This window comes from Sprattus sprattus (assembly GCF_963457725.1).
Source record: "Sprattus sprattus genome assembly, chromosome: 13".
NCBI lineage: Eukaryota > Metazoa > Chordata > Actinopteri > Clupeiformes > Clupeidae > Sprattus > Sprattus sprattus.
The window spans coordinates 18,215,144-18,243,036 of NC_137911.1; the positions used below are offsets into that span (position 1 = coordinate 18,215,144).

Consider the following 27,893-nt stretch of genomic DNA (forward strand, 5'->3'; position numbering starts at 1 on the left):
AGGTTGGACTTCCAGAGCACACTAAAACACCACTCACCAGTGAACTCCTGGCACGCCTGCCCGCGAGCCGCGGCCTGGGAGCGAGGATGAGGTAACCGACACCTCCACTTCCAAAGCATACCCATCTCTTTTATGTTGGCATTAACTGACGTTATATAGAGTGCCAAATACGACTTTACAACACCACGATTAAGTACATAAAATGCAAATCTGAGTAGAAGAGGATGAAAAAGTTGAAATCAACAGTTTTAGGTGACACACACACAAACACACGATGCAGCATGCAAAAATCACACAAGTCAAGGCAAAGTTGAACGACCATACCATAACTTTATTGTAGATATACTCAGCTACAATTATTTCAAAAAAGGGGGAAAAATATTAAAGGTATTTGTGACCCATAAGGTGCAGCACATTTACAGTATGCATGAGAGGTCTTTCCTGTCCCTTAAAACAACATCGGGCTGCAGATGGGATGGGAATGGCGGGCATTTATCCCTCCTCCCTGTAAAAACGACTCAACGCTATCCGCTTCATTCCGCTGGTGATTCGCCCGTTGGCCGTTGGCCACATTCACACAAATGCACTCTGCAAGAGTCCATGTCACATTCTACTTCCAAAATCACTTGAGTTCTCTTTGCTGCTGATATGAGAGCATTTTTCCATAATGCTATTTTTTCCATCTTATTTTTTTATATCTTGAAATAGATACTTTTATACTTGAAGGCCTGCAGTTTAGGTTTTTTTTCTCCCCCCAAAAAACAATTCATACACAAGCCCTTTGTAAATGCTGGGGCTGTAGTTGGTTGAATTAGACCTCTACACTACATTTGGAAAAATGACAGGAGGATGGTTGGGGTAGGCTGGTGTGTGTGTGTGTGTGTGTGTGTGTGTGTGTGTGGGTGGTGTCTTCAACTGACATGCACAACATAACATCTGGTACTACCTTGTCAAATATAATCTAAAGGCGGGGGCAGGGGGTGGGTCATCACTGACTAAACAGTTCTAGTCATGCCTGTCATAGGACTTGGTAGTTTCGTGGGTTATCTTACAATTTAATATTCAAGGTATTACATTAAGGCTGGACATAATGTATACACAAGACATACATTGAGCCCCAGATTGTAAAGATTCCCTACATCATTTCTACAGTGTATTTTATCAGAGGACCTGCAGGCACGTTGTATCTTTCTGATCGCATTTTCTTAAATACAGTTGGAAAATACCAGCAATTGAAACAGCAGCAAGGCCAAAACCACAAGTTATTCCTTTAAACGTAACGGCATCATATATATATACACACTTTTTTTTTTCTTTCTGACATGAGGTAAAGTATGGCGCCCAAGTGCAATGCTCATTTGTGCTACATGTACAAAAAAAGCAAAATTAAAAACAAACAAAAGACAAAACAAAAGAGAACTCTCCGCCAGTGAGCAAACCCAGTCGGCAGCATGTGATGGAGGACCACCTTTTAAACATTTCCAACGAGGAAAAACAACACTTTGCTCAGGTTTTTTTAACAAACACACAACACGCAGATCGTAGGGAACTCATGCTGTGTCGGACCTAACTTGGAGCAAGGTCAACTCTGGGCCCGGACAAATACAGGGCCATGCCAGACCAGAGCCTCATCCACACCAGAGTCGCTTGTTGTGCGGGAATCTAGCTTGCAAGATTTCATCAGGTGATACAGTCCTTTCTGTGAGAAGAAATGATTGTGTGGGTGTGGCACCATATCAGAGATTTCACATTCTTTAATTAGCTGTTACTGTAATATTGATGATGATGATGATAATAATAATAATAATAATGGTAATAATAATAATAGGATTTTTAAATGTGTGCCATACTCAACAGTAAAAAAAAAACAAAAACAAAAAAAACAGGTGAAATCTAAGTAGAATGGTGTTATCAGGGGGTTAAGCGTTGGAGAGTATTAAGGGTACATCGCTCAGCTTCTCTACCTTCACACTACAGCTCAGAGACTAACCACAGTCTTTTACTGAGTCCATGAAAAAACAAACAAGCTAATCGACAAAACAAGGTTTAGAGTCGTAACTGACAAAACTGTAACGGTCACTCGACTCTTGCCTGAGAAAAGAAACAGGATTGCACTCGCTGGGTGGGCAAATAAAATAAAAAGTCAATGTCTAATTTAGATCTTGGTGGGGGGGAATCTAAGCTTGAAAAGATGCACTTAAGTGACAAATTTCAAAAAACGTTTAATTATTTTGTACAAAAACATTGTGGTCAACACTAAGGGCATGTGGGAGGGTGGATCCCTCCACTCTTGCCCATTTGCCTAGGAGGGGCCAGTGAGCATCTTCAACGACAACTATATGGCACCGAAAGTAGGTGACGGCAGCAGATACAGGTAGGATTGCTGGAAGAGAAGTGTTCGGTCAGTAGCACAGTGACTGAAGGCACTCCTGATGTTCATACTCTCAGTTATAAATAGACAAGATTGAAGAGAGTTTGAGGGAATGTCTTGTTGTTTACATACCCGACAAATATGTGTATGACACCATGCCAGTTTCCAAATAAACATCGAGAATATGGTCAAAGCGAAATAATAACAGGCCGGGATGTCTTGATACTTCTCATACTGATGAATATTCCTTAATTGAATTCTCATTTCTGGATTCAAATAAGCCTTCTGAGAAATGAACTGCAGTATTCTGAGGTAGCAGCACATGCGGTAATGTGCCTTTGCAATTCCACTTGCCCGTTTTCCCAATGGCCCATTCCTAAATAACCTACAACTTCATTGTTCCGACTGGACTACAGCATTTAAAAACCGGAATTCAAATTTCTTACTACCCCATTCATTCAAAATGATATATCCATTTTCTTTCCCGAAGGGGCTTAGTCGTTTGGCAACCCTAAGAGAATCACAGATCTAGATAAACTGGTACAGCTTAGAGCAGAAGGGTGATGAGAACAGCTTCAAGTGACTGAGGCTTGAATTTAGCGAGGTAAATCAAAGACAGTTGAGTGTAACCTGTTAATCGACCCCACAAGTGTAAAGTGACTACTTGACAGCTCCACAGTTCTGGTCATCCCATTAGCAAAATAACCCCAGGACGAGCACCTTAACTCGAGTCGGCAGGCTCATGTGCACGCAACGTCTTAGCATTTCCGTGGTGTTCAAGCACTAATTCCATAATTCCAAACCAGGGGAGGTTGAGGAAAAAAATTAAATAAAAAAAAAATACACTTAAGCAAACTTGACTGCTGACAGAACAGGACAACCAACCCAACAGATTTCAAAAGGTAAAATAAAGAGGTATTATAGTTACAGTGCAAAAGATGAGAAATTCAAGCTTAATAATAAACATAGCACCAAAAAAAAAAGAAAATGCATGCAATTAACTGAGGTATTCAAGTGAAGAATGCCTATTAACACAAATAAAAGGCTAGACAAGAGGTTGTCACACTTGTTTAACCTAAATGAAAACAACACAAGAGGCTTGCTTCCACTTGCCTATGTCTGAATTACTCATGTTGGATTTCACATGAAACCTTTTAAACGTCGCATCAACTTTAGCTTTGGTAAGTGAAGTGCATGAGATACGAGTCGTCTAGTAAAATATTGAATGTCCTATAGACGTCATGTAAAGGTGCTTTGTGTCTCAGAGAAGTATCCAATTCTATTTTTTTTTAAACTTCATTTTTTTTTATAAAATCTGCAGCATATTTCCCAAGTGATATGTCTCTTTTTCTGTTATTATATCAAAACTAAATAAGTCCGTCAATGGAGGCATCTAATGCTTATAATCACCAAAAACTTGATGCAAATATTCTTGGTATCAAAAGACATTACTGAAACCAATGATAGCGACCTGTGTCATAATAAACATCTCATATTGTTCTCTACACGTAATTGGTAGCTCTGCAGCATTTATATAATCCATCCAATTGGCTATGATAATCCATAGCAACACAAACATGCAACTTCGAGAGCTGTCCATTTAAAAACGGTTTCAATGACAGTACATTGGGAATGTTGAATTCCTATCCATAACAAAGGATATAAAAAGGAGAGTTTTTTTTTCCTCCAAAGCAAAAAAAAAAAAAAAAAAAACTAAAGCAAATAACTAAACAGATTTGGTGTTGATCAGACAAAAATGTTCACGATTAAGCTGAAAACACAAGCGGACCCTCGTGGAAGAAGTGCAATAATGATTAAGAATGCCACCTCACCGCCCAGAGGATGGTCTGTCCGAACTCTCCTCCAGACACCCTTGTCTCATGCTATGCCACGGCATTTATTAAAAACGCTTAAAAACTGGCACTGGTGTACCGACTGAGTTAGCGTTTTTTTTCCTTCCTTTTTTTGGGATACATTTCCACAGTACATTTTTTCACTACTTTAAGCATAAGCCTCTTTACCCGCTAATTTAAAGCGGAGGTTAATTTGACAAAAAAAAAAAAAAAAAAGACAATAACAACAATAACGACAATAGCAAAACAAAAATACAGGAAAGCAAGACCTTTGACCTTTCTCTTCTTCTGAACACTTGCTATGTGTTAATAATGCACACTTCGGATGAGAAATATACAAAACTGGGAAAGAGGAAGAGAAACGTGAGGATTGTGTTTGCGCAAAATGGGAAAACGAACAAAAAGAATTTGCCACGAAAGAAAATATGTGAACTCTGCAAAGTCGTTCTCTTTCTGAAAAGGGGGGAAAACAAACAAAAACAAAAACACAGTCGTTGTTGCCAGGATGTCTTCGCTACTTGGAGACTGGTGTCGAGAGCCGGGTTGTAGGTGTGTTTTTTTGTAAGCATGAGGGTGTGTGTGTGTGTGTGTGTATGTGTGTGTGTGTATGTATGTGAGACATAGACAGGGAGGGTGTGTGTGTGTCGCTCAGCTGGTCTGGACCTGAGGTTGATTGGCTTTGAGACTCCGTAGGGCGCGACGTGCAGCGGCGGATTTGGCGATTCGGTAACTGCGTCCCACGCCCTTGAACTTGCCCTTCCCGACTACCTCCACGGTCACCCGCACCTTCCCGTCGTAGGTGCGCTCTGCCGGGCTGCACACAGAAGCACAAACACACAATAAACACTTCAACTGCATAGTTAATAAGGCTAAGGTGGAAATTGTGTGTTTTTTGTTGTTGTACTGGTGTTTGCAAGGACCTGATACCTTTTCTGTGTTACAGCCCTGTAGATAAGGTTAGTGAGAGCTTGCTATAGTATTTATGTTTTGTACTTGTGAGGACTTGTGAGTAGGTGGTGTACTTGTACTTAAGTTCTGCTTAATTAGCAGCACTGTAGTTTTCCTTTGTAATTACATACATAACTACAGAATTGTAGTTGTCTTGGGCCACCTCAAGCTGTACCACCATACCGCCAAAGAAAAGCAATCATGGAATGAAACCACAGTAAGTAAACTGCATTACACCTTTAAAAAGGGGACATCAATACGTCCTGTTTCACTACATACCTACTACAGAGCGTGGGTGTTTGGAAAGGTGAAATATGTGTGTTTGTATGTGTGTGACGAGCATCATTAGCCCGTCAGGGCAACATTCGAGAGGCGATTCCCACCTGAACTTGGCCGTCTCCGGCTCCATTTCCAGCAACTCTCGCACCGGAGAACGAGGAACGTTGGCAGAAAATTTTTCTAGAGTGAAAACAAATAAAATCAAAATGTCAGCACCTACCCACACACACACACACACAAAAGCCAAAGATTTCAATAAAAGGGGACATTTGACCATGGCTGCATATGATGGCCCTCGCTGTGTGAAATCAAATCCATCAGAGCGGAAACGAAGCCAAGCGGTGCCGCTGCCTCCTCTGCACGTCTTACCTATAAGTGGCCGCATCATTGGATAATACACCCGCCAAACGGTCTCCAAGGACATCCTGCTATCCATGTAAATTGCACCGGCGAGTGATTCAAAGATGTCCCCCATGGCCTTGGGGACTTCGATGTCCTCCTCCTTCTCCTCGTCTTCCTCTGAGCGGCGAAGCTGAGGGGACACAGCAGGAGTTCATCGTTTATTATTCCCGTTTATTCGCCAGCGAGGGGGTACTCACGGGACGTAAACAAACAGTTTCACGCTTGCCATTCCTCAGAAGAGATGGGTGCAAAACTGCATGCATCCAATGAGTATTAAGAGGGACGACAGGACATCATGACAAATTGCAAACAAAATAATGGTAATACAAATAAATGTTTTACTAGGTAAACACACTGGCCTGGTATTGCTATGTCTTTTACTTTATACCATGTCTGAACAAGTTTGCATCGATGCAATCATCTTGTCTTACAATGGCGAACTGTGTGTGTGTGTGTGTGTGTGCGTGGAAATGAATTTGTCTTTCCGCTTACTGTATCCAGTGTTGTCCCTCAGGCCTAAAAAGCTTTCCAGTCAAACAGAGCAGATTCAATGCCAAGATAACCATTTCAAAACAAATCAAATCCAACTGCATCACCGAAAAAAGGAAAATAAATAAAGAAATACATTCATAGAATTCACATAATGATGGTCTAAGACCGGGACTAGAGTTCCGAATGCAAATAAGTGGCATGACTGACCAGAGCAAAGCAAAGCAAAACAACAGGTCACATGATCTGCGGGTCTGATTACTATACCAGAGGGCATGGAACGAGAGAGAGATTCGGAGAGAGTGAGTTTGTGAGTGAGAGAGAGATACTGACAGAAGTGAGACACACACACACATCTTTAGCATACATACACACATACATAATTAGCATACACACACACACGCACACACACAGAAAAACTGAAAGTGAGAGATATACAGAGAGAAGAGAGAGCGAGAGAGGTCTCACCTCAGAGTCCATGCCTTGCATCTCATCCTTCTCCAGCTGAAATTGCACAAAGTCGTCGATGACGTGGAAGAGCTCGGGCGAGACGGCCTTGAAGTACTTGTGGTAGTCGTACTTGACGGCCAGGGAGGCGAAGATGGTGTTGTTGACCAGGGCCGAGCGCAGGTCGGTCAGCACGCCGGGAGAGTGCTGCCGCGGGTCTTCATAAAGGTGCTTTGTTATGAGGTAGTCTAAAATTGCATCACCGAGGAACTCCAAACGCTGGTAACAATCTGAAGACAGGGCAGGACAGCAGAGCAGCACAGAGACAGAAGATTATAAGATGATCTGTGTGTGATCGCACAACACTAATATACAGAGAGTACGCTTTACTGGTGTCTATGTGGTAGAGAAATTAAGATAGGAGATCTGTATGTCACTGGAAACACTGCACTGGTCTTTTACCACAGAGATGCATAAAACAGTGATGAGATGGATCTGATGGCTTCTGAGCTGTGTAGCTGGGATGGTGCGGTGTTGACAAGAGGTGTGTGTGTAACTGAGCTGCGATAGTGTTGCAGTAGTAGGAGGTGTCTAGTCCTGCATTGGCCTATATCATAGCCGTAGTACTATACATCATGGATAGGCTAGCAATTGTCAAGGCTTTGAGATTGTAGTATCGAAAATAAATGTCATGATGGGAGGTGTGTGTACGTCTGATAGTGTTGCAATACTGTGTAGTGTATGTTACCATGGTGCCAGAATGAGTGAGGTTTGTAGGGGGGTCTCGGGGCATCTTCCCCCCATGGAAAATTTTCTTAATTCTGGCAGCTAAACGCACCATTTTTCCAGCAGTTTTAGACAGGAATGGAAAGTCTGAATGTAGTGGCATTACCAGCATATCACATTGAATGTTACTATGCCACTTCTAATGTCATGCAAATTGCATGCTTATTTAATAAAAAACATCTACTAGGTTATCCTACTTAACCTGTTTTCAGGTTGCTAGCAGGCTATTTACCGTCACATTATATCAGATAAACCCAGAGAAAACCATGGCAGATAATGTTTCAGACAGATTACGCATGCCTTGTAGTAATAAAATGGAACTTCACGCCCAGTTGAACAGGAATAAAACGCAGTTGCTGGCAACACTGGCATGCGACCACCAACAATGCTACACTGAATCAGAGATTAATTACATTGATAATTGATCTGATTTAATACCACTGGCCATTCAGAAATAAACCATGTTTCAGTGGTCAGTCATCAGATACCAAACCAGAGCAAAGCAGTAACGTCTTCAGCCCAGATTGGAGCCTCGTCCCTGGGCTACCACACAGAGTCTTCAAAGCACCAAAGAGACGGTAGGCTTTTCTGCGTGTAGTACTTCAGATGGACTTAGTGTCTTAGTATAATGTTCGCTAATTTGTAGGTAATTTCAGAACAACATGATAATGTTGAAGGCGGCAACTTAAATAGGAGTGTTTTCCTATGCTCAGTTCCCCCGACAGCAAAACAGAACTCCGAAAGAGCTCAACTGAACTTCAGACAAATGCAAATAATGCCTCCACAAAATAGTAACGCTGGAAAATCCATACAGATGCACCACTTTTAGCATACCCTACCACTACTTACAGCTGAAAATAACCTGTCTACCTGAAAGTACCTGTGATAGTGTTGTAATGGTCCTAGGGGGTTAATGGCATGTGTACCTGTGATAGTATTGTAAAGGTTGGAGGTGTTTATGGCATGTGTACCTGTGGTAGTGTTGTAATGGTTGGAAGTGTTTATGGCATGTGTACCTGTGATAGTGTTGTAATGGTTGGAGGTGTTTAAGGCATGTGTACCTGTGATAGTGTTGTAAAGGTTGGAGGTGTTTAAGGCATGTGTACCTGTGATAGTGTTGTAATGGTAGGAGGCATGGGTGAAGGCCTGCAGCAGGTAGGCCTTGTTCTGAAACGTGTAGTTGATCTTGGCCTCAAAGTTCTCAAAGCCAGAGATGAGGTGCAGGAGCGTGCACTCCGCGTTGGGGTGATCGAACATGCAACGCGGCGGGATCTGCAGCCAGCCGTACTGTGGCTCCCCCTCCTCATCGCCGTAGCGAACCAGGGCACCCCGCTCGGCCTTGGCGTCGGGCAGCACCTTGAGTCCGAGCGAGCAGAGGAACATCTGGGCGGCGCGCTCGCCGCAGCTGGTGAGGTAGCAGCCCAGCAGCGCCTCCACGCAGTCGGCGATGCTCTTGTCCGCGATGCACTGCTCCGTGTGCAGGTCGTACGAGATGGACTGCTTGCCCAGCTCCCCGCCGCAGCTCTCCTCCGACGGGTTCCAGAAGCCCACCACAAAGTCATCCTCCTCGCCCGCCTTGCTGGGGTCCAGGTAGCACATGGCGTCCCAGGAGCTGTAGTCAAACTCCTCCATGCCGCTGCTACCGACGCTGCCATCAGCCGCTGCGTGCGGGTGTGCGCTGGTCAGGAGGGGGGACTTGCGGGGGGGCTTCCACTGGGGGCAGGAGTCCGCCGGGGGGAAGTTGGCCAGCGAGATCTTGCCGAAAGCGCCGGAGCCCATGAGCATGCTGTCGATGAAGCGGATGTGCTCCTGGTCGTACTCCAGCTCATCCTCCTCCCCGCTCACGTTCCCGTCCTTCGGCTCTTTCCACTGCATATCCCCGTCTCCTCCACCGCCACCGTCGCCCAGAGTCGCCTCCACCTCCACCTCTTCATCGTCCTCGTCGTCGTAGTCATCCTCGTCCTCTATGCTGCCTTTTCCGTTCGCCAGGTCCTCCTTAGTCTACAACAAGAACCCATTTAAAAAAAAAAAAAAAAAAAAAAACACACCAGAAGGTTGAACCAAAAATAACTGTACAATAATGCGAAACTTTACAAAATAAATAAACTGCGTCATCTGCTAGACTTATAATGACCAATGACTCGAACAGCAGTGGTCAAGAGCCCTTTGGAAAAGGGCATTTGCAGGAGATTACACTTTAAAGTGGTTTAGGGTTAAAGCCACAGCGTTACTGCCGTACGGGTAGTGTGTTTGTGCACAGGACCTGGCAGCACCCAGCGTTATGACTCACTGCAGTCAGGCAATCCAATATCTGACACGCACCTTGAATATCATCTCGATGCCATTAATAGCCCATAAAGTTGACCATGTGGGAAAAACGCAAATGCATATTCATTAAAATGTTAATGGCTGTGATACCTAATATTGTAATAACACAGGAGCCTGACACTTAAAATTAGGCTGTGACTGGAGAGAGGGGGTAGGAGCCGCCTGTACACACGCACTCACACAACCACAGGGGCAGACCTCAGTAATGGAGACGGGGGGAACTCAAGCCCTAAAAAACACCCACCGAACCTGTTTGGAATTCAGCGTGCTGGATGCTGAGAATTTTCCAATCACCGACTTAACGTCTGAGGTCTGCTTTGCGTTTTTATTGCTGCATTTGTTATGATATACACTTCAGTAAAACGTGGGAATTTTTCGCTGAAAAGGGCCGCGCTGAACTAAATTAAAATTGGTGTGTGACGATAAAATCCATTACACTACGACTTTGTGCCAACATTTGCAAAACATAATAACATACAACTCCATCCAAAACAAGGCTGCATTTAAATGTTTGAGTCGTTTCTAAATGAGTAGGGTTTTAATCTCTAAATACAAGGTACCAGTTGTTGTTGTAGGAGATGGGCCCAAAATCCACTTCGTTCGGTTGTTACAGCTAAGACTACTCTATACTCAAATTTTATAATCCCGTGGGCTGTCTTAAAACCTCTGACAGGCTCAGGCTCTGGCCTTCTCTATAACGATAGATAAAGACCTCTTGTGTTTACACCGCGGCCCAAACTGCACCAGGCTCAGTGAGCTCAAGCCCTACCCTGCACTGCTCTGCTTTGCCAGGAAGGAAGGACCAAGCTGCCCCCTAGTGGCTCAAAATAAAAGTAAAAAAAAACAAAAAAACCTGTGGCCTTCGTAAAATCATCCCCTCACTCGTGGCCTTAGAGTCCTACCTCGTCCAAGTCCCACTTGTCTGTGATGCTCTTGTCCTGGTTCACCACGTAGCCCGGGGGCAGCCAGTTGACTGGAGGATCAAAGATGGACACCACCATTCGGCTTGGGAGACCCTTCTTCTTGCCAAGCCGGTACAGGTTACAGTTGCTGACCTGAGGGGGAGGTAGAGGATTCAGGGATGAATTTGTCCAACCTTCCCAGTGTATAATAGGGAAGGATGACTGAATAGACTACATGCCAGGTCAACCAAGTTAAGGGACACACACACACACACACACACACACACCCACAAACATCTAAATATTTATCCCTATTCCAATATATTAACAATAAATGTGTGAAATGCATCTCCCTGATGGCCAGCTCACCTTCTTGCTTCTCATGTAGGACAAGCGTCCCTCGTGGGCATCGGGGTAAGTGCAGAACAGGTACGTGGTGATGGCGTGCTTGAGGAAGGAGTCGCCCAGCATCTCCAGCCTCTCCAGGTTAAAGCCGTCGCTGGCGTTGGAGAGCGTGAGAGCCTGCAGGATGAGCCCCGGGTTGGGACCCAGAGTTTTCGGGGACTCCACCCCTGCTGCAGAGCTGGAGCTTGGGGCCGGAGTGACCCACAAAGGTACTGCGGTGCTGGGGGTTATCGCTGCGATGATGGTGGTGGTGGTGGTCTCGGCGGCAGCCACAGCGGGACAACAGTCTGAGGTAGGTTTCTTCTTTTTCACGAGTCCTTCGCAGAGGTCCGGGGTCCCGTCAGGGGTACATTCATGGCTGGCCTCGGGCGTGGTCAGGGGCGGGTCCTCGCGGCTGCTTGAGGGAGGAGACTGCACAGGAACTGAGGTAGTGGTCTGCGTCGGCATTGGCGTCTCACCGTGCGGCGAGCTGGCCACGGAGCACTGGCACAGGTCCGACACCTCTGGGGCATCGGGGCCTGGCCCGTCCGGTCCGTTGCCGTTGATGAGGTTCCTGGAGCAGATGCAGTCTCGCCGCTCATCTCGCCCGCTCTGCGGTTGCTGCAACTGCGGTCCCGGTTGCGGGTCCGGCAGGGGAGCCGAAGGCGGCTCTAGCTTTTCATCTGGTGTGTTGCAGTTCTCGTGTGGAGGGGGGGCCTCCTCAGGGGAGTGGGGCTCTTCGGTGGGGTCACAGGGCGTTGACGAGCGCGAGGTGTGCTTACAGTGATCATCGCTGTCCTCCGCACACGCGTCGGGACAGGTTATGAAAGCCTTGCTGTCTATGGACTTCTTCCAGCCAAAATCCAGATTGGGATACCTAGACATGACACAACATAGACAGAGGGTCTCAAGAGCGCTGAGGCAGACAGAGGAACAATATTGACTAAATATTGGATCTGGGCCGCAATATCCTGTCATGATGATTCTCATTCTCCATTCTTTGTGTGGTATATCAATATAAAAACGTCAATCAGGAAATGCTGTCTGCACATAACAGCATTACTTGCTTTGGGCAAAATTAACACCTAATTAACCTTTTTTGCAGAAACATCTGAATCCATTTTTACTTACTGAATTAAGCCAAATAGCACTAAACTAAATCACAACTGATTGGTACAGAAGTGTATTGAAGTGTTAATGGCTGTATGATTTTCCTATTGAACCATAGATCATGCATTTAAATGTACATGGTACAGTCTAAGAGGGCGCCACACACACACACACACACACACACACACACACACACACACACACACACACACACACACACACACACACACACACACACACACACACACACACACACACACACACACACACACACACACACACACACACACACAGCTACTGTGCTGTAGTATAGCCTGTGGGTACTCCTGGGGTACACTGCACTGACCTGAAGTCAGGGGGTAAGTTTTGGGCCCCAACTCCGGCGTCCGTGGCAGTTTGAGATCGCAGCTCTTCGGCTGTGAGCAGGCAGTGCAGGCGGTAGAGGATGCTGGGTAGGCACACGGCCTTCCTCCACAGGGAGGCGGGGATTGGGTGGATGGCACACAGCTCAGGAACCAGGATCTGAACAGAGAGAGAGAGAGGGAGGGAGGAGGTTACTGAGGAGAGGTGAGAGGGATGGACGTGCAGCTGACATTCCAAATGACCCAACCACCCACCTCTCCCAGGTTCTCCTAAAATGTGAACATAGGCTAAGCTAAGGAGGCGTGTGGGTGGCTGGCTGTGTGTGTGTGTGCTAACGTTTCTCATTATGGAAACACACACACAGAGAGGAACTCTGAGATACGTGGACCACCGTGTCAGGGAGTCCCCCAGCAGATTGCAGATTGGTTCCCCTGTGCGGCAGATTGTAAATCATTACCTGTTTGTTTTGTAGGCTTTCCCACTTGGCCTTCCTCTTCTCGGCACTGCTGAGGGGCAGGGCTTTCCCCTTCTGGTTCAGATGCCGCGGAGTTAACAGGTTCAGCCTGCCAGCGGAAGAGAAAGAGAAACATACAGCCGGTCAACATTAGGTCTGGAAAGGACTTCAGCCGTGAAATGCATTCTACTCCTCCTCCTCTTCCTCTTCCTCTTCCACCCTACCTTGAGGATGTATGGTCCACATCCAGAAGGGGCTGGTTGAGATTGGACAGGTCCAGGTTGTACTTGGTTTTGTAGTACTCTTCGAAGGTCTCGTATTCTGGCGATGGGAACTTGCTGAGCGGGGTAAGGTCTGTGTAGACATCCGCAACGTAGAACCGGTGAGGCTGGTCAAAATTGCGATACCTGGCGGGTGGGGACGAATGCATCAGACATTTTATTTTGGGTGAATTAAGTTAGTTTCTACGCTTGATCACTCCTTATGGGAGCATTGTCAACTACACGGAACGTCAACGCGATCTCCTTTCTCACCTTGGAATGATGACCGCGTCCTGGTAATCCTCCAGTTTGAATGTAAACGGGTTCTGCTTCGTGTACTGGGTGTTCGGGATGCCTATACGTGCTTCAGATTTCTCAATGTCTTCCATGAACATGAAGTCCAAATCCAGAGAGTTGGAATCCTCAACTAGGAAAACAAAGGAACACAGGTTTCCGACAGCTGTCAAGCAGACCACAAACCCCCCCCAGGAAACACCCGGGGAAGAAAGGTGCATGCAGACACACACCTGAAGTGGCCAGGCATATTCAACACATTCAACAGGCACTTTTAAGTCAACCATGGCTGAAACAGCAGCATGTCAGACATATTTTTACTCTGGGACTTGATCCCAATGACCTTGGCCGTGCTTGCTTATCCAGCGGTCACGGGAGTAAAGTAACTGTGATGCCTTGTCTCCACAGTCAGGTGTGGTCTGCTCCAGGGACCACTAGAGCAGATGTGGTCCACCAAGGAGACCTCAGCGTTGCCACCACTGACCAGCTGAATTAAACATCTCAAAGAAGAGATGAATGTAGTCTCTACCACGTCTCAAAACATGAACAAATTCTACACAGTCAGGATCATCACAATTTAACTCCAACATGAAAATGTAACGGTGTTTGTCAGGACTGGACACGAGCCAATAGTTTGGGCTTGTTGGAGGTGGATCCACTACTAAAAGACACAAGTGTTTACAGATGTAATACTCCCCTCTCCGTGCCCGGCGAGACCCATACAAGGCCTGATCTGTACAAGGTGGCACATTTCTAGGCTTGGGGGGGATTTGCTACACTTCAGTGAGAGTGTGGAAAAGCAGGCATACATTTGGAAATTAGCATTTCAAAGAGTCAAGGGCAAACCAGCCTCAACTTCGTCTTTTTAAATGTTCCAGACAGCGCATACGAGAAACCCGAGGTCGCTCAGTACACTTTCCATTTCCAATTTCCATTTCATATTCCACGCACAAAACGTATAATTTGCTCTGTATCTATGCAGTAGTGCAGAAATTAACATCCGTTTTTTTAGCTTATGATTGTTATTAAACCATGACACTCATACGCGCTTTACAAAATGCATTAGCGTCATGGAATAAAGCATGATGACAAAACTATCCTGAGCTACAGGATGAAGGTGGGGACGTTATTAAGGCCTTACAGTTTACACAGCAAAGCAGATCAGGATCACAGAGAAAATATAAAATTGCCATTAAAAAAATGCACTGAAGACACTGAGTAACACAATACAATTTTCTATTAAAATGGCAGTCTACTAAAATGTGCTCTGTTTCCAAATGTTGCGAGACTCAAGCGAGCGAGGCGCTTTGTGCAGACTAACCGACGTTGAGTGGCAGCACGCAGTAAGCGGCATCGGCCTCCGTGGGCTTGAACTCCAGCGCTGGCTTCTCCAGCCGCAGGATGTGGGAGAAGACGTACTGGTGCAGGCGTGTGATTAGCTCCAGCTGCGACGCAGACAGCGTGAAGCCCGACCGCTGCAGCTCGATGGAGATGGTCACCTCACCGGAGCGGGTGTACACCGGGAAGTGGGGGATCTGTGAGCGGGCCGGGGTGGACAGAACAAGAAATTTGTGAACACAGACATTTTAAACACAGAGAGAAATAAAAAGACAGAAAGAAAGATCCGTTACCCGGGGGATGGGTTTGGCCGTTAGGATGCCGAAGCATCGGGTGGTGTCCTCTGGGGGGTAGAGCTTCCTCCGCCTGAAGTTGAGCTCGTCAGGAAGAGGGGTGGTGAGGACCATGCCGATCACGTACAGGTAGCAGGGCTGCTCAGGGACTGGGTAACTGTCCCGAAGACACTCCGGTATCTGTCACCACACCAACCAGTCAAAGTCAGTCCTCGGTCATGACTCACTCAAAACATACATCAGAGATTTCTTTTCCGTCACATGACAATAAGCATCTCCTCTACAAACTGGTTGTGGTTGAGGTTTTACTCATGCATGCAGAGGGGAGAGGAAATAAGAAAGGAGAGGAGAGGAGAGGAGAGGAGAGTAGAGAGGGGCAGAGTGGATGAAAGCCAAAAGAAAAGGAGAAGAGAGACAGGGAGTGAATAGAGGCCAAGAGGAGGACAGTGGAGGTGATGAGAAGGATGCTCACGGCTTTGGGGTAGCACTGCCTCCTCTTGGTTGATCCGGGCCTGCCAGGCACACTGGTCTCCTCCTCGTCATGCAGGTCCAGCTCCTCCTCGTACTTCACCGTCTCTTTGCCCACAGGCATCAGGTGGTCGTCCAGCTCCCCTGGAACGCGCACATACATACACACACACAACACGGTCAGCATCTCAAGCTGATAACACATTTACAGTCAACTCATGATTAGTTCAGTGGTTCAGTTGCAACGGAAAAGCTTGACTTTAAGCATCAGCGATGACTGTTTCGGCATCACAGAAAAGGAAATATGCTCCTCTCTCATGCCTCTGTAGTAGAGTTTGATTAAATGAATGGCCTTCCAGGCATCACAAAGGGGAAAAAAAAGGTTTCTGTACAGTACATGGTATTCAAAGAATATTAATTTATAAAACAAAACTATTTTTTTTTTATAAAAACAACAACTGAAATCAAAGGATCCAATACTACTAAAGGACTCCATGTAATTCCCCAGAACACCACCACATCAGACACTCATCCCCTCTTTGATCAGAACTTACCGACTTTGTGAAGCCTTTCACAACAAAAGAGTGCAACTGCTTTCTCAGCGAGTCTCGCACAGTACATCACAGGCCCCTAAAAAGCAAGACACACACACAACTTAGTATGACACACACTTCGCTTGACTGCTTCTGCTCTGAAGTAAAGAACTCTACTAATGGATAAATTAGTATAATAGATTGCAATCTATAAATGGATGAACAGAATGCAAAGGAATACTAAAAAAAGAAAATCAATTCAGAACAGCATTGTTATGGTAGGCCTTTTTTAATATATATATATATATATATATATATATATATATATATATATATATATATATATATATATATTCATAACAGAAACAACATATTTGCCCCTTCTTAAGGCAGAGAAAGGGATCTAATTGAAGATATGGCCCAGGTTGAGAGCATGCTCATGGCATCTCTAAGGCTGGAGTCGAGATCATATTAAAGGACACATTTGAGGCTGGGGAGGCCGCCCTGGACTCACCGTCACTGACTCCCTGAGGGGGGAATTGATGGGCAGGTAGAGGGTAGACTGGTATCGCCCGTCCCTCAGCTGTTTCGTCTTACACTTGGGGGCCAGATGGGTGAAGGGGTCACTCGGGAGCCTGGCACAGTATCTGCAAACACCACATCAGATGACAATGACGACAAAGTGGCCTCAGCATCACTATACAAGTATATAAATGGAGCTCTCAGCTTTACAGAGGAATGCCTCAGACATCTACCCATTCTCACCCCAATAGCGGGGCAACTATCTAAGGTGCCAACCTGCACATCGGCAGTGGTTGGGGGTTCAGTGTCTTGCTCAAGGACACTTTGAAACCGGGATCGAACTAGCAACCCAATCCAATAGCTAGGACAATTGCTGACTCCTCTTCCTCCTGAACCACTATCGCCTCCGGAGTACTTGTACTAGGGTGGGGTGATTCATTTCATTTTATTTTCAATTATGAATTTTGGCTTCTAACGATTATAAAAACAAGAAAATCGTATAAGATAAATGTGCTGTACTCTGTTTAACAAGTTTCTCTTGTTTTGTTTTGTGTTATAAATCAAGTGCAGCCCTTTCCTTCACTGCGGAGCGCTTTCACCCCTCCCTAAGAATCCAAACTCCCTCTCAGCCAGGCTGTGGCATATTTAGTATTTCACACAGTTTATTATTCTTAATGCAACATACTGTTACATTCGTTAGCAAGCTAAAGATATAATAGTTTAATGCTACAGGTCTAATAAACAGGGCAAATAACTCCGGCCAGAAGTTAAGTCATTGACACTACAAATTCCAACTACACCGTTGGTCTTGTACAAACACTGAGGTTATAATGTTGAGTGTAAACGGTTCTCATGTGTATGTATAAAATGCGGTATGAAATATTGCGATATTTGATCATTAAATATCATTACTTGTATGCAGTGATGATGCTAATAATAATAAAATGTAAAAATCGACTAAATAATAGCACTGAGCGTCCTGTGTTGCGGGCTCATATCCACACACTGAACTGCACCACTGCTGAAAGAAATCCGCTAATCGAGCAGTAGGTAATGAGGGTAAGTCTTTACAGATATATTCTGATGTGCTATGGCTATGTAAAGGATGGTACCTGTTGACATGTCCGATCGCTGTGTTGATTGTAACTCGTGGGCCTCCGTCTTCCGAGCGAAGGACGTAGGGAGGCAGAATGTTGTCGTCGTCAGTGATAGGCTCCGCATCAAACTCACTACACTCGGCTGACTTTGAGCACTTGTTCCTAAGGATCTGGAAACCGGAAGCGGAAAGCACATCTAAAATGAACACATCACTGAACCAATAGAAAATATCAAGAAATACAACAAAGCTGGTGGTACCCAGTTTAAGCATCACGATGGTCAAACATTCCAATCTCACAAGGTATGTTTACCTCAAAGTGTTTCCAGCCTTTAACTGCAAGTCACTTTGTGCAAACTTATCAACAAAAAGACAGATTCTTGATTCTTTTCCCTTGACGCTACCTTTTCTATAGCTTTGTAGGTTTTAAGATCCTCTTCGAAGGTTTTCGTCCGCTCACTGTCTGCAAGCATGATGTAGTTGGAGAGTGGAGCGCGTGCTCGGCCCTTGGACTGCACGTAGGACCGGTACTCGGTCGGAAGGTCAAAACGAACCACCAAATTGCACTTTGGGATATCGACGCCTTCCTCCACAATGCTGGTTGCGATGAGCAGGTTGGTCTCGTGTGCACGGAATTTACGGAGCACCTGGGAAACGAGGCAAACAAAACATTAGAGAGAAAGATGATAAAACACACTTCAGAACTCCGTGTTCAGTATTACGTGCTGAGGAGAATCTGTGCCTTTCGGAAAATCTTCCAGTATTGGATGGGAAGGTACTGTCAGCCATATTGTATGGCATAGTAGTCAGCCATATTGGTAAGGTCCAGTAATGGATGGGGAGGCACTCACCTCCTCCTGTTTCCTGAACTCCACCTCCATCTGTTTGTTGCGCGGCTGGTTCTTTCCGATGCTGTGGCCTGTGATGAAGTTGCTGCTGATGTAGGCCAGCTCAGGGTCCTGCTTCCCCGCCTCTTTGATTAACCTGATGGACATCCCAGATAAAATGTACGGCTGTATTCATTTATTCATGCCAAAGATACCATTTCAAAACATGTGCTGACGGTAGCAGTCTGATGAACATGCGCTGTGATTTGTCTTCACCTAATAATACAATCGGACCTTGTTTAATATCAGATGAAGATGTTGGAATTTTATGTCTCCCCACCTGTTGAGCACCACAGCCGTGTAGCGCCTCTCAACGAAGATGATTCCACACAGGATGTTGGTGAAGGGTGAGGGGAAGTTGGCCTCGGGCTTCTCCTTCACCTCCACTTCCTCGTCCTCGTCTTCGTCCTCCGAGTCGCTCCAGGAGACGTAGTTGTCCTGGTTGCGGTTGTTGTACCACTCCACGCTCTCGAACTGCTGCCGCTCGAAAGGCTTGTACTCGTGCAGGATTTCCAGCAGCTTGATGACCTTGGGCGTGACGAAGCGAAGGTCGAGCGACGCTGGGGAGAAGTGCTCCTCGCAAAGCGCGTGCACCTTGCGCAGGATGGTGTCGGTGAACAGCAGGAACTTGCGGCCGAGGTCCTCCTGCTCGTGCTTGATGTACTTCTGGAGCTCGCGCACCATAATGCCCGCCGCTTTGTCCGCGCACCAAGGGCCGAGCACCGCCAGCACCGCTCGGCAGTCAGTCAGCACCTGCACCAGAGAAGGAAACAATACGTCTGACCCGAGCCCATTCCCGCAAATGGAGAGTTCTTCCTTAAAATTTTTCCTGTCCAATTTCTTTTTTTACCACTTCCTTACAATCGTTTACTTTCTGTCTGTCACTCTCTTGCTCTAGAAAGAGAGGGGAGGGAGGGAAACACATATGACCGGAGTCATGTTTTTTTTTTTTCTTATCTTCTGTTTTTTTGTTGTGTTTTTTTTTTTTATTATATATATTTTATACATCTAACTCTTCTTTATAATCTGGTTCTTTCTATCCGTCTCTGTCTATCTATTTGCCAGTTTCTCTCCTCAGTGGTCCAGCAAGCCAAGAAGTGCTCCAGTGCTGACCTGTTTGGAGATGAAGGTGGGGTCCCGGTCTTCTCGCTGTGTAGACAGGTTGCAGTCGTTGAGGAAATGCAGAGCCTCATCCAACTCAGTCAGGAGACGCTCAGACAGGCCGCTTTTATCCACGAACGGCCCGCAGTCCAGAACCACCTCACGGGGCTGACTAGCATATCTGACACACACACATAACAAAAAACATTTACCTTTACATTAAATACATTTCCTTTCTCTCCACATATTTCTCTCCACAAAAAAAGTTAAACGTTACTGGGTAATGAACAATAGTTCATCCTAGGGAGAACCTGAGATGCAAGCATTTCGTACAAGAACCATGCCTCCATTTCCTGTCTCTCTTCACACTCTTATCTAAATAAAGGCTTTGAAAAATCCCCCAAACTTAACCCTAAAAAAAAATCTCCAGCAGAAAAGGGCCTTATAATAACGTTTTACCGTACCGGTCCAAGACAACCAGGTCTGTGGCAGTTTCAGCACTGCTTTTTAAGATCCTCTCGAGGTTCAGGATCTTCTCCTCCAGGTCACTGGGGTCACACTTCCCATTTAGGATGGAGGCAGTCAGCCCAAGGATCCGCGGACATGTTGGAAAGCCATCACAAACCTGACAGCATCCAAGGAAGATAATACAAAAAAAAAAAGGTCACAAATCTCGCTTTCTCCAAATGAAACTCCAGAGACACTGAGCAATCCTCAACTCCATGGTATGAGCACTACCTGGCAATAAGCCAAATTGCTCTCAATAAAAATCAAATCATTTCTCCTCTGGGCAGATGTGAGCACTTAACCAGGCCAAGTACTGTTATCCTTCTCTCCACATAGATGGGAATGCAAATGAGTCCACATACCACATGCAAATAGGTTCATAAATATCCCCTTCTCTGACCCCACACTCAAACAGAACAAGGAGACGACCCTACAGATTTAATTTCAAGCACTAAAGAGGCCTCCATGTTCATTCAAACAGATGACGTCTCTCTTTCTCATGGAGACATGATGGCGGGTAAATGAGACAGTCGTACAATGAGAGGCTGTGGTGTTCCTGAGGTAACGGGAGGCGAGGACTATAATTTTACCCTCATTATCTCTCTGTAGGGATGGTCCGTGATTGCTAGGTGGCACTCATCAAATACCACCAGGTTGATTTTGGACAGTGGCAACACTTCGGCCTTGAGCGCGTGGAGAAAGATGTGGCAAGGCATAACGAGCACCTGCGGAAGGGAAGACATTACCCCAGAGATGAGAGCAGATCAGGGGGCCGGCACCTGGCCGATTACAGGATGACATTTCACAGGGCCGTATTCAATCCCCTTGTAATTCAAACGACACAGTGGAAAATTCATGAACATTTGAAAAGGATTCCTGAAATTGGTTGTGAAAACGATTAAAAAAAGTAAAAAAAAAAAATATAAACTTTGCAGTCTGTAATCGCACCTGATTTTCAATAATTTCTCGGCTCCATCTCTCCACTGTCCAGGACGTACTGTCCTCAGTGTACTCCCCTACGCGAAGATCTGAATGGGTCCGGACAGTAGCTGCTTGCTGAACCACAGACGACGCTTTACAATGGACACACAAACACAAAACAGATGTCAGTATACAGAGGAAAACCATCGTACTGCTAAACAGAGTTAACATGCAATGTAGAACTTTAATATTATGTATTATTAGTTATTTTAATTAAACATTGTTTAAGGAGTTGTGCTTGGAAATCTGAACCAATTTGCACCTTTGGAGTGGATTTACAAAAGTGATCACCACAGTTCAAGTGAACATGGGCCCCAAAGGGGCACCTTAATCAACACTGTTAACTCAGTCTGTGTAACCTCATACCTGCATTGACCAGGAAAACAGTCCTCTTGCCATTCTCATGATAGTCTCCCCGAATCTGGTGGGAGAGCTCTTTTGTAAGGAGTACTGCAATAAAGGTCTTCCCTGAGCCAGTATTTAAGCAGACAATAGTATTGTGTTCAAGAGCTGCTTCAAGAAGTTCAACCTGTTGGGGACAAAATCAAGTTCAACCTCAGATCCATGTGTTATGTATTTATAATTTGTTAGGGATAATCAATTAATGAATTGATACATTTTGCTAAAACAAAACCAAGAAGTCAGGGTTTAAACCAATACATGTAACAGAGAAAGTCATGGCTGTGCGTTCATGTGGGACTACGCATTGGCACAGTAATAAAAAAAGCCATTTGGCGCACTTCCTGGTTCTTGGCCACTTGCCTGATATTTCCTTGGTGTATAAATGTTATCATGAATAGCTTCCTGTTGCCACGGGAGACCAAAGAAGGGTCCCATGGGGGAGGATGCAGGGGTCACCAGCTGTAATCCAGCCATGCCTACAGGGAGGAAGGGGGGGGATTCAAGAGCAGGACAGCCTCCAGTCGTCCAGGGTTTATCTCATTGCATCCTGCTGCTCCAAAGCTTACTGCAGAGACCAGAAAGACACACACACAGGTGTTAACTACTCCCATACATAGCCATTGCCAACAATAAGGCCAGAGACGCATCATGAGCTCAAAATAAGCTGCGTTCTGATAGCCCTTACATGCACTCCAGAAAATCAGTTTAGGGTTTCAACCCCTCTGTGAAAACATATGAACTCACATGGAAGCCTATTAAATATCATTAAAATGTATCATGTAATGTTGGGCAACACACTAGTAATTCCATCTCTGTAGCGCAAAGACAATCAAGACAATCAAGAATCTGAAACCAAACAGGTTAAATCCAATAAACCCCATTGACTGAGCAACAGATTTGCTACTTCAACACATTACTGTGATTTGTCTTATCTATCAAGGCCAAGAACACAACTGGACTGTTGGTCCTCCATGTTAGACCAAGAGACAGAGTTGTGTGTTGAACTTATTAGGTAGTTTTGAGTTGTCTATTGAGCTTACTAACCCTAGGGGGTACTCACAGTTTGGGTCTCAGTCTCGGACACTGCAGCATGAGCAGGATGCATTTATCCTTGGCTTCATTATCAGTCCTGTGCCATCAGTGCCTGTGATTGGTCCACATTACTCTTCTGAAGGAGCTGCGCAGAGACAAAACAACAATTCACAAGTGTGTGGGTGTGGGTGTGTTCAGAGCTACTCTTGCAAACCAAGGCCCATTTCAGGTTGATCTATTACATTATACCATGCATCGACCTGTAGCACAATACAACAAAGCATGAATGGATTTTATATACTCAGAGTCCATGAGGCCAGATATATTAAGACCCCATATATCTACTCATGCAAAATAAGTTGAGGACTGACAGGGTCGTGACTTTACAAACAATATCCGCTCAACTCTTATAGCAATGCCTGGAAATAACCTTCTGCTGGACTTGAGCTATAAACCAACAGATCATAAACCCCATGTCTACCATATGATCTCGTATGTTATAATCCTGTAAGAGCTGTATGGGGGATGATCAATGTCGCAGACTAATAACGATTGAAAGGAAGTACCTAGTTAGCATCTATTATAAACATTACTTTTGCAAAATAACCTGAGTAGCACCCTGGTCAGCTTCTAATGAGAAATTAAATTACACTTTAATACAATGTGGCCATGCAGTCCAACAGTGCCACAAAACACAGTCTGCCGTATGGGTCTCTTTGCACGCAAGCAGAGTAACGCCCTCCTGTATATTAAATGTGTGCAGAATCCATGTAGGTGCATGAAACCAAAAACCAGTCCATGCTATAACCTCTATTCTCTGACAGCAGCTAGATAGAGCAGCTTTCAACAGCATTGGCCCAGACATGCATACTGTTCAGGCACACAACATAGTCATGGGAACCTATCCATCATTCTGGTGCTTCCAGTGCACCTTCACCATAAACTAAACGGCCATAATGGTGTATTTAAAAGCAGTCTGGGCAGTTGACCACTTATGAGGGGATTTGATAAATACCTTTCAAGCAGTGGATGGTCAGTCACTGTCTGGTGTGCTGATTCGTCTTGATACACTACAAGAACAAAAGGAGAGCGAGAGAGAGAGACCGACAGAGAGAAAAGAAAAAGAGAATTTTAAGTGAGATTGTGGACTGGCTTTTGGCATGGGGGGCTGGTTGGATACTGAATGACAACCGGCTTGTCAACGCATTTTTTAGCCACACCAAATCAAGACCACACGATCCCCTTCACCCCGAAACACACACGCACGCACGCACACACCGCTCCCCACAGCTGCAACCAATCATAGCCGTCATTTCAGCTCAAGCAACACATGGCTTCATTTTTATTGAGCGATCGGTGAGCACATTTGCTGCTGGTTAAGAATTTGCTTTCCAAATCAATGCAAGGGAACATAAATTTTGGATTTGACCGCGCATAATATTTACTCGCGAATTAAACAAATGCCAAGTTGCCCACCGTGGTCCCATCTCAAATAATGTGCACGTCTTTAAGGCCTTCCCTCCTTTTCAGTGCTGCGCTCTCTACATTGTTGTGTTCTCTCTTACAACAGCCGCAGCTTGCTAATGAAGTCGACCGAGAGACTGGCCACTTCTAAGAACGGCTAGTTAATTAGTTTGGCCTGAGGAGAATCTTCTTAATGCCTCCTATAAGACAATCTGAACCCCTGCCACAAATCAATAAAGAGTAGGAGAGGCAATCAAACACACACACAGAATCACAAACACACGCCTGTGTGTGCGCACACTCACACAAACAGACACACACACACACACACAGACAGACAAGTCGTGTGCATGTTTATTACCTCTCCCAGCTGAATCCCCTTGCACACAAAAGGGCCCTGAGATGCAGACAGCTTGTATAATGGAGTCTGGTGCAGCGTCACAGACAGACTGCATACCGCAGACCCAGTCAAGGCCTACAACAAAGCAGCACGCTTGACCTACATCACCATGTCGATGCCTGGGCAGGCTAAGACAACATGAGGGGACCCAAGTCAACACACCTCCACTATTCTACTGCAGCCCAACAGTAAGCAAGGTCAGGCCCGATAACACCGGCATGGTCGGCCCAGTTATGACCAACAATCACAGGGTAACTCCGAGGGCAAGTTTCAGGCTGTGTAGGGAGATCACTAAAAGCAAGAGCAAGTCTATGTGCAGCTTTGCGGTAACAGTGATAACCTTAAGCAAACACAATAAGTCCTGTGATATCTCAGAATCCTATTAATGAGCTAGCCTACTATATGTGCCCAACTTCAAACAGAGGACTGTTTAGGCTTACTGGAGTGACTGTCCCTCACACACAATCTAGCCTAGGAATCTTCCCGTTCATTTAAAAATAATTGTCATCAGACAGTGTGGTAGTAGGCCTACAATCACACTCTCTGCAACAGATGAAATAAAGTCTCCCCCAAAGATAATACCCCACAGTACTAAAAAATGATTACAAAAATTATAACATTAACGTTTTCTTTTGGCCTCTTTTTTTCTCAGGATTTTTCTCTCTGCAGTCCAGTATGACTCTCCCCTGAAATAATGCTGCGATACTGAGGTGAAAATAGAGATGGTTATTCCAGCTACAAATTCATGTGCGATGCACAAATCAAGAGGTCTCCTAAGTACAAACAGATTTCTGAAGCCCTCTGTAATCACCAGTGCAATCAACTGACATCTTAAAAACTTGGGTTTCAGTCAAACCAGTCACATGAACCGGCCCTACGGCGGACCTCCATGTCATCTAACGGTGACCTAGAAAAGGAAGGCAAGGCTTACTTACACGCACTCATAAATCTACATCAACTATTCACTTTCGCTTTCATTACCGTCACTTATGGTTTGAGAGAAATGACAAAATCGGTTTATGTGTTCGGAGAACATTTGCCGAGCACATGTGCCGTTCTGGCCTGGGCCCCAAAACATGAGTAGAATGAAAGGTGCTTGTTTAAATTGGCTTTTGGACTCAGCATATGAAATTCAACAAGCAAAGACTTTGATGTTGAGTGTGAGAGGGCAAATGGAGGCAACATAATCTTAATGCAACAAATATACCGGGCCATTTCATCTGACAATGCTGAAAACATTAAGCGGTCTGCACGGCAACCCATTCAAGATTATGTTTCACTGTTTGTAAGACCACATCCGACAATAATGCAACAATGAATCAATAACAAATCAGCAGGTTAACTGTCTTAATGATTACCAAAGATTCTGTACCGATAAAAAAAAACATGCTTAGCTAAAATGTTGCTTATGACTTAAATCGTGTACCACAACATTTTTTAGGTTGATAATTTTCGTCAACATGTAAGTTAGGGTACGGTTAGTTGCACACAACAAACAGGGCACCTGACTGCAGATAACAGAGGTATATGTCAAATCCACAGAGATCGTTTACTAACTTAAGTATGTACAACGGGCTGAATGAATTTCAATCACATTTTCTCTAAATGCATGACAAAGACAAATAAATGAACGCTAAGGAATCACCACATTCCGTTGGCCTTCTGTTTGAACATAGGCAATACTCAAGAGCGCTATCCAAGGTATTACTATGGTTTTCAGTTGTTTTTCTCTATCCAACTGGTGTGATGTGCACTGCTGCACTGCCACATCAATGACCAAGTTAGCTACCAAGCTAACTTAAACGACGAATTTCTGAAATAGGGGAAGATACTCACAATTTACGTTAGCTGCCACATTAGGTAGCTCCCAAAGTTAGTTTTCCTTAATATAACAGGACAGAGTTGATCACTACCCCTTCAATTGCGTTTATTTAACGTTTCTATTTAGTTGAATAATGGGAATTAAGGGAAAAGTCCTAGTTAGCCTACACTCCAGACGACTGAATTTCACACTTACTAGGCCTCAATGCGACCTTGGCATTGACTGCCGCTAAACGGGCTCAACACACAAGCGTCAAGTACAGCTAGCTAGCATAATTAGCCAGCTAATGCTATTGCTAGCCACTCAGACAAATATTACTGACGACCGGATGGTTTGCTAGCAAGCCACAGGTCACCCGCTACTTCTGCTCATTTCTGATATTAGAATGAACAGCTTCCTTGCTATCAATCTAAATTGAGCATATTACGGAAGCGTTCAGTGACCTGATACTTCTTACCGATCCAACTCTATGGAACCAACTTTGCTAGCGAAATGTATTGAGTGTGAGGCTGTCAAGATAACTTGCATGCTAAGCATAAGCTAAAACATCAGGAGTGCACATATCTCCATGCGTTGAGATGCAGGCATAACGGTAGGCAGTCATACAGCCATAGCCATTCAGAACATGATGTAGCGTATCTACCGAACACGATACGGCACTATTTATCAACCTGTATGCACGTTCTGCTTTCAAACCTTCTTCAATATATTGCGAAATCTGAAAAAAATGAAGCATCTACCTCTAAATCTACCTTTCGCTTGCTAACGTCGGCAAATTAGTTTGCAAAACGGCGATAGCAGCAAACAATCGTTAGCTAGCTGGCTGGCTAGTTAATTGATTATCTTGAGGGTGCGACAAGACACGGTTTTCGACAAAGCTTGAATCACAGTGATCGCTAAGAGGCAATACGTGGTAAGCGTGCATCCGTCCAACATCCTCACCTAATACAATGTCTTTATTTGGCCGTCCTGAATTAAAATGTTCTTGTTATCTCGCTAGAAACACTTTTCTCCATTCCCTCCTGCTGTTGTCAGACTCCAATATCTCATTCGAAGCAAACAGCAACTACGGTGAAGAAGACTTTCATATCCGTGTACCCGTTTCATGAAGCTCCAATATAAAAGCCATAGTGCCCACTCTCAATGGTTTGTTATGATTTTGAAACAGCTATTGAACAAAGCATTTATTAATTACAATTTCATAACACAGTTATCTTTCACAACAATAATGCATTAACACTTCAAAGGTGATGTCAAATGAATTGTGATAGTGTGTAATTCATAGAAGTACATGTATGGCTATTTGTCCCAGTATCTTGTACTCTAGGCAGATCAAGTGCAACCTAATTTAGTTTTATTTTATTTTTTGTTCAGAAA

The 27,893-nt window shown here is 44.9% G+C and overlaps 1 protein-coding gene across 2 annotated transcripts; it reads right to left on the reverse strand.

Annotated features, from left to right (window-relative positions):
* Positions 1-326: 326 nt before the first annotated feature.
* On the reverse strand, positions 327-27,537 carry dicer1 (dicer 1, ribonuclease type III). 2 transcript variants are annotated; one of them, XM_080849989.1, is made up of 30 exons: positions 27,459-27,537; positions 23,846-23,900; positions 22,859-22,975; positions 22,159-22,363; positions 21,763-21,925; positions 21,364-21,488; positions 21,006-21,140; positions 20,373-20,533; positions 19,921-20,089; positions 19,088-19,560; positions 18,772-18,904; positions 18,325-18,567; positions 17,937-18,091; positions 16,817-16,949; positions 16,324-16,399; positions 15,774-15,913; positions 15,302-15,481; positions 14,992-15,205; positions 13,650-13,803; positions 13,341-13,523; positions 13,120-13,225; positions 12,646-12,821; positions 11,175-12,066; positions 10,806-10,958; positions 8,682-9,576; positions 6,811-7,079; positions 5,821-5,983; positions 5,556-5,631; positions 4,888-5,038; positions 327-1,699 (listed from the first exon to the last, which is right to left on the reverse strand). In XM_080849989.1, the coding sequence occupies exons 4-30, from the start codon at positions 22,270-22,272 to the stop codon at positions 1,583-1,585; spliced, it is 5,949 nt and encodes a 1,982-aa protein (XP_080706115.1). In that variant the 5' UTR covers positions 22,273-22,363; positions 22,859-22,975; positions 23,846-23,900; positions 27,459-27,537; the 3' UTR covers positions 327-1,582. The 2 variants fall into 2 exon arrangements, with proteins under 2 accessions (XP_080706115.1, XP_080706114.1); XM_080849988.1 differs by lacking the exons at positions 21,763-21,925; positions 22,159-22,363; positions 22,859-22,975; positions 23,846-23,900; positions 27,459-27,537 and having other exon boundaries at positions 21,364-21,412.
* Between the last annotated feature and the right edge of the window lie 356 nt (positions 27,538-27,893).

Bases quoted from the DNA above. Each gene is read 5' to 3' on its own strand.
- dicer1 (XM_080849989.1), bottom strand. From the start codon at position 22,272: ATGGCTGGATTACAGCTGGTGACCCCTGCATCCTCCCCCATGGGACCC. The intron at 21,489-21,762 runs GTATGAGGTTAC...TCCATTGTAAAG, and splicing joins TGTTTTCCTGGTCAATGCAG to CGTCGTCTGTGGTTCAGCAA. The intron at 7,080-8,681 runs GTACACATGCCT...CCCTGTCTTCAG, and splicing joins CCATTACAACACTATCACAG to ATTGTTACCAGCGTTTGGAG.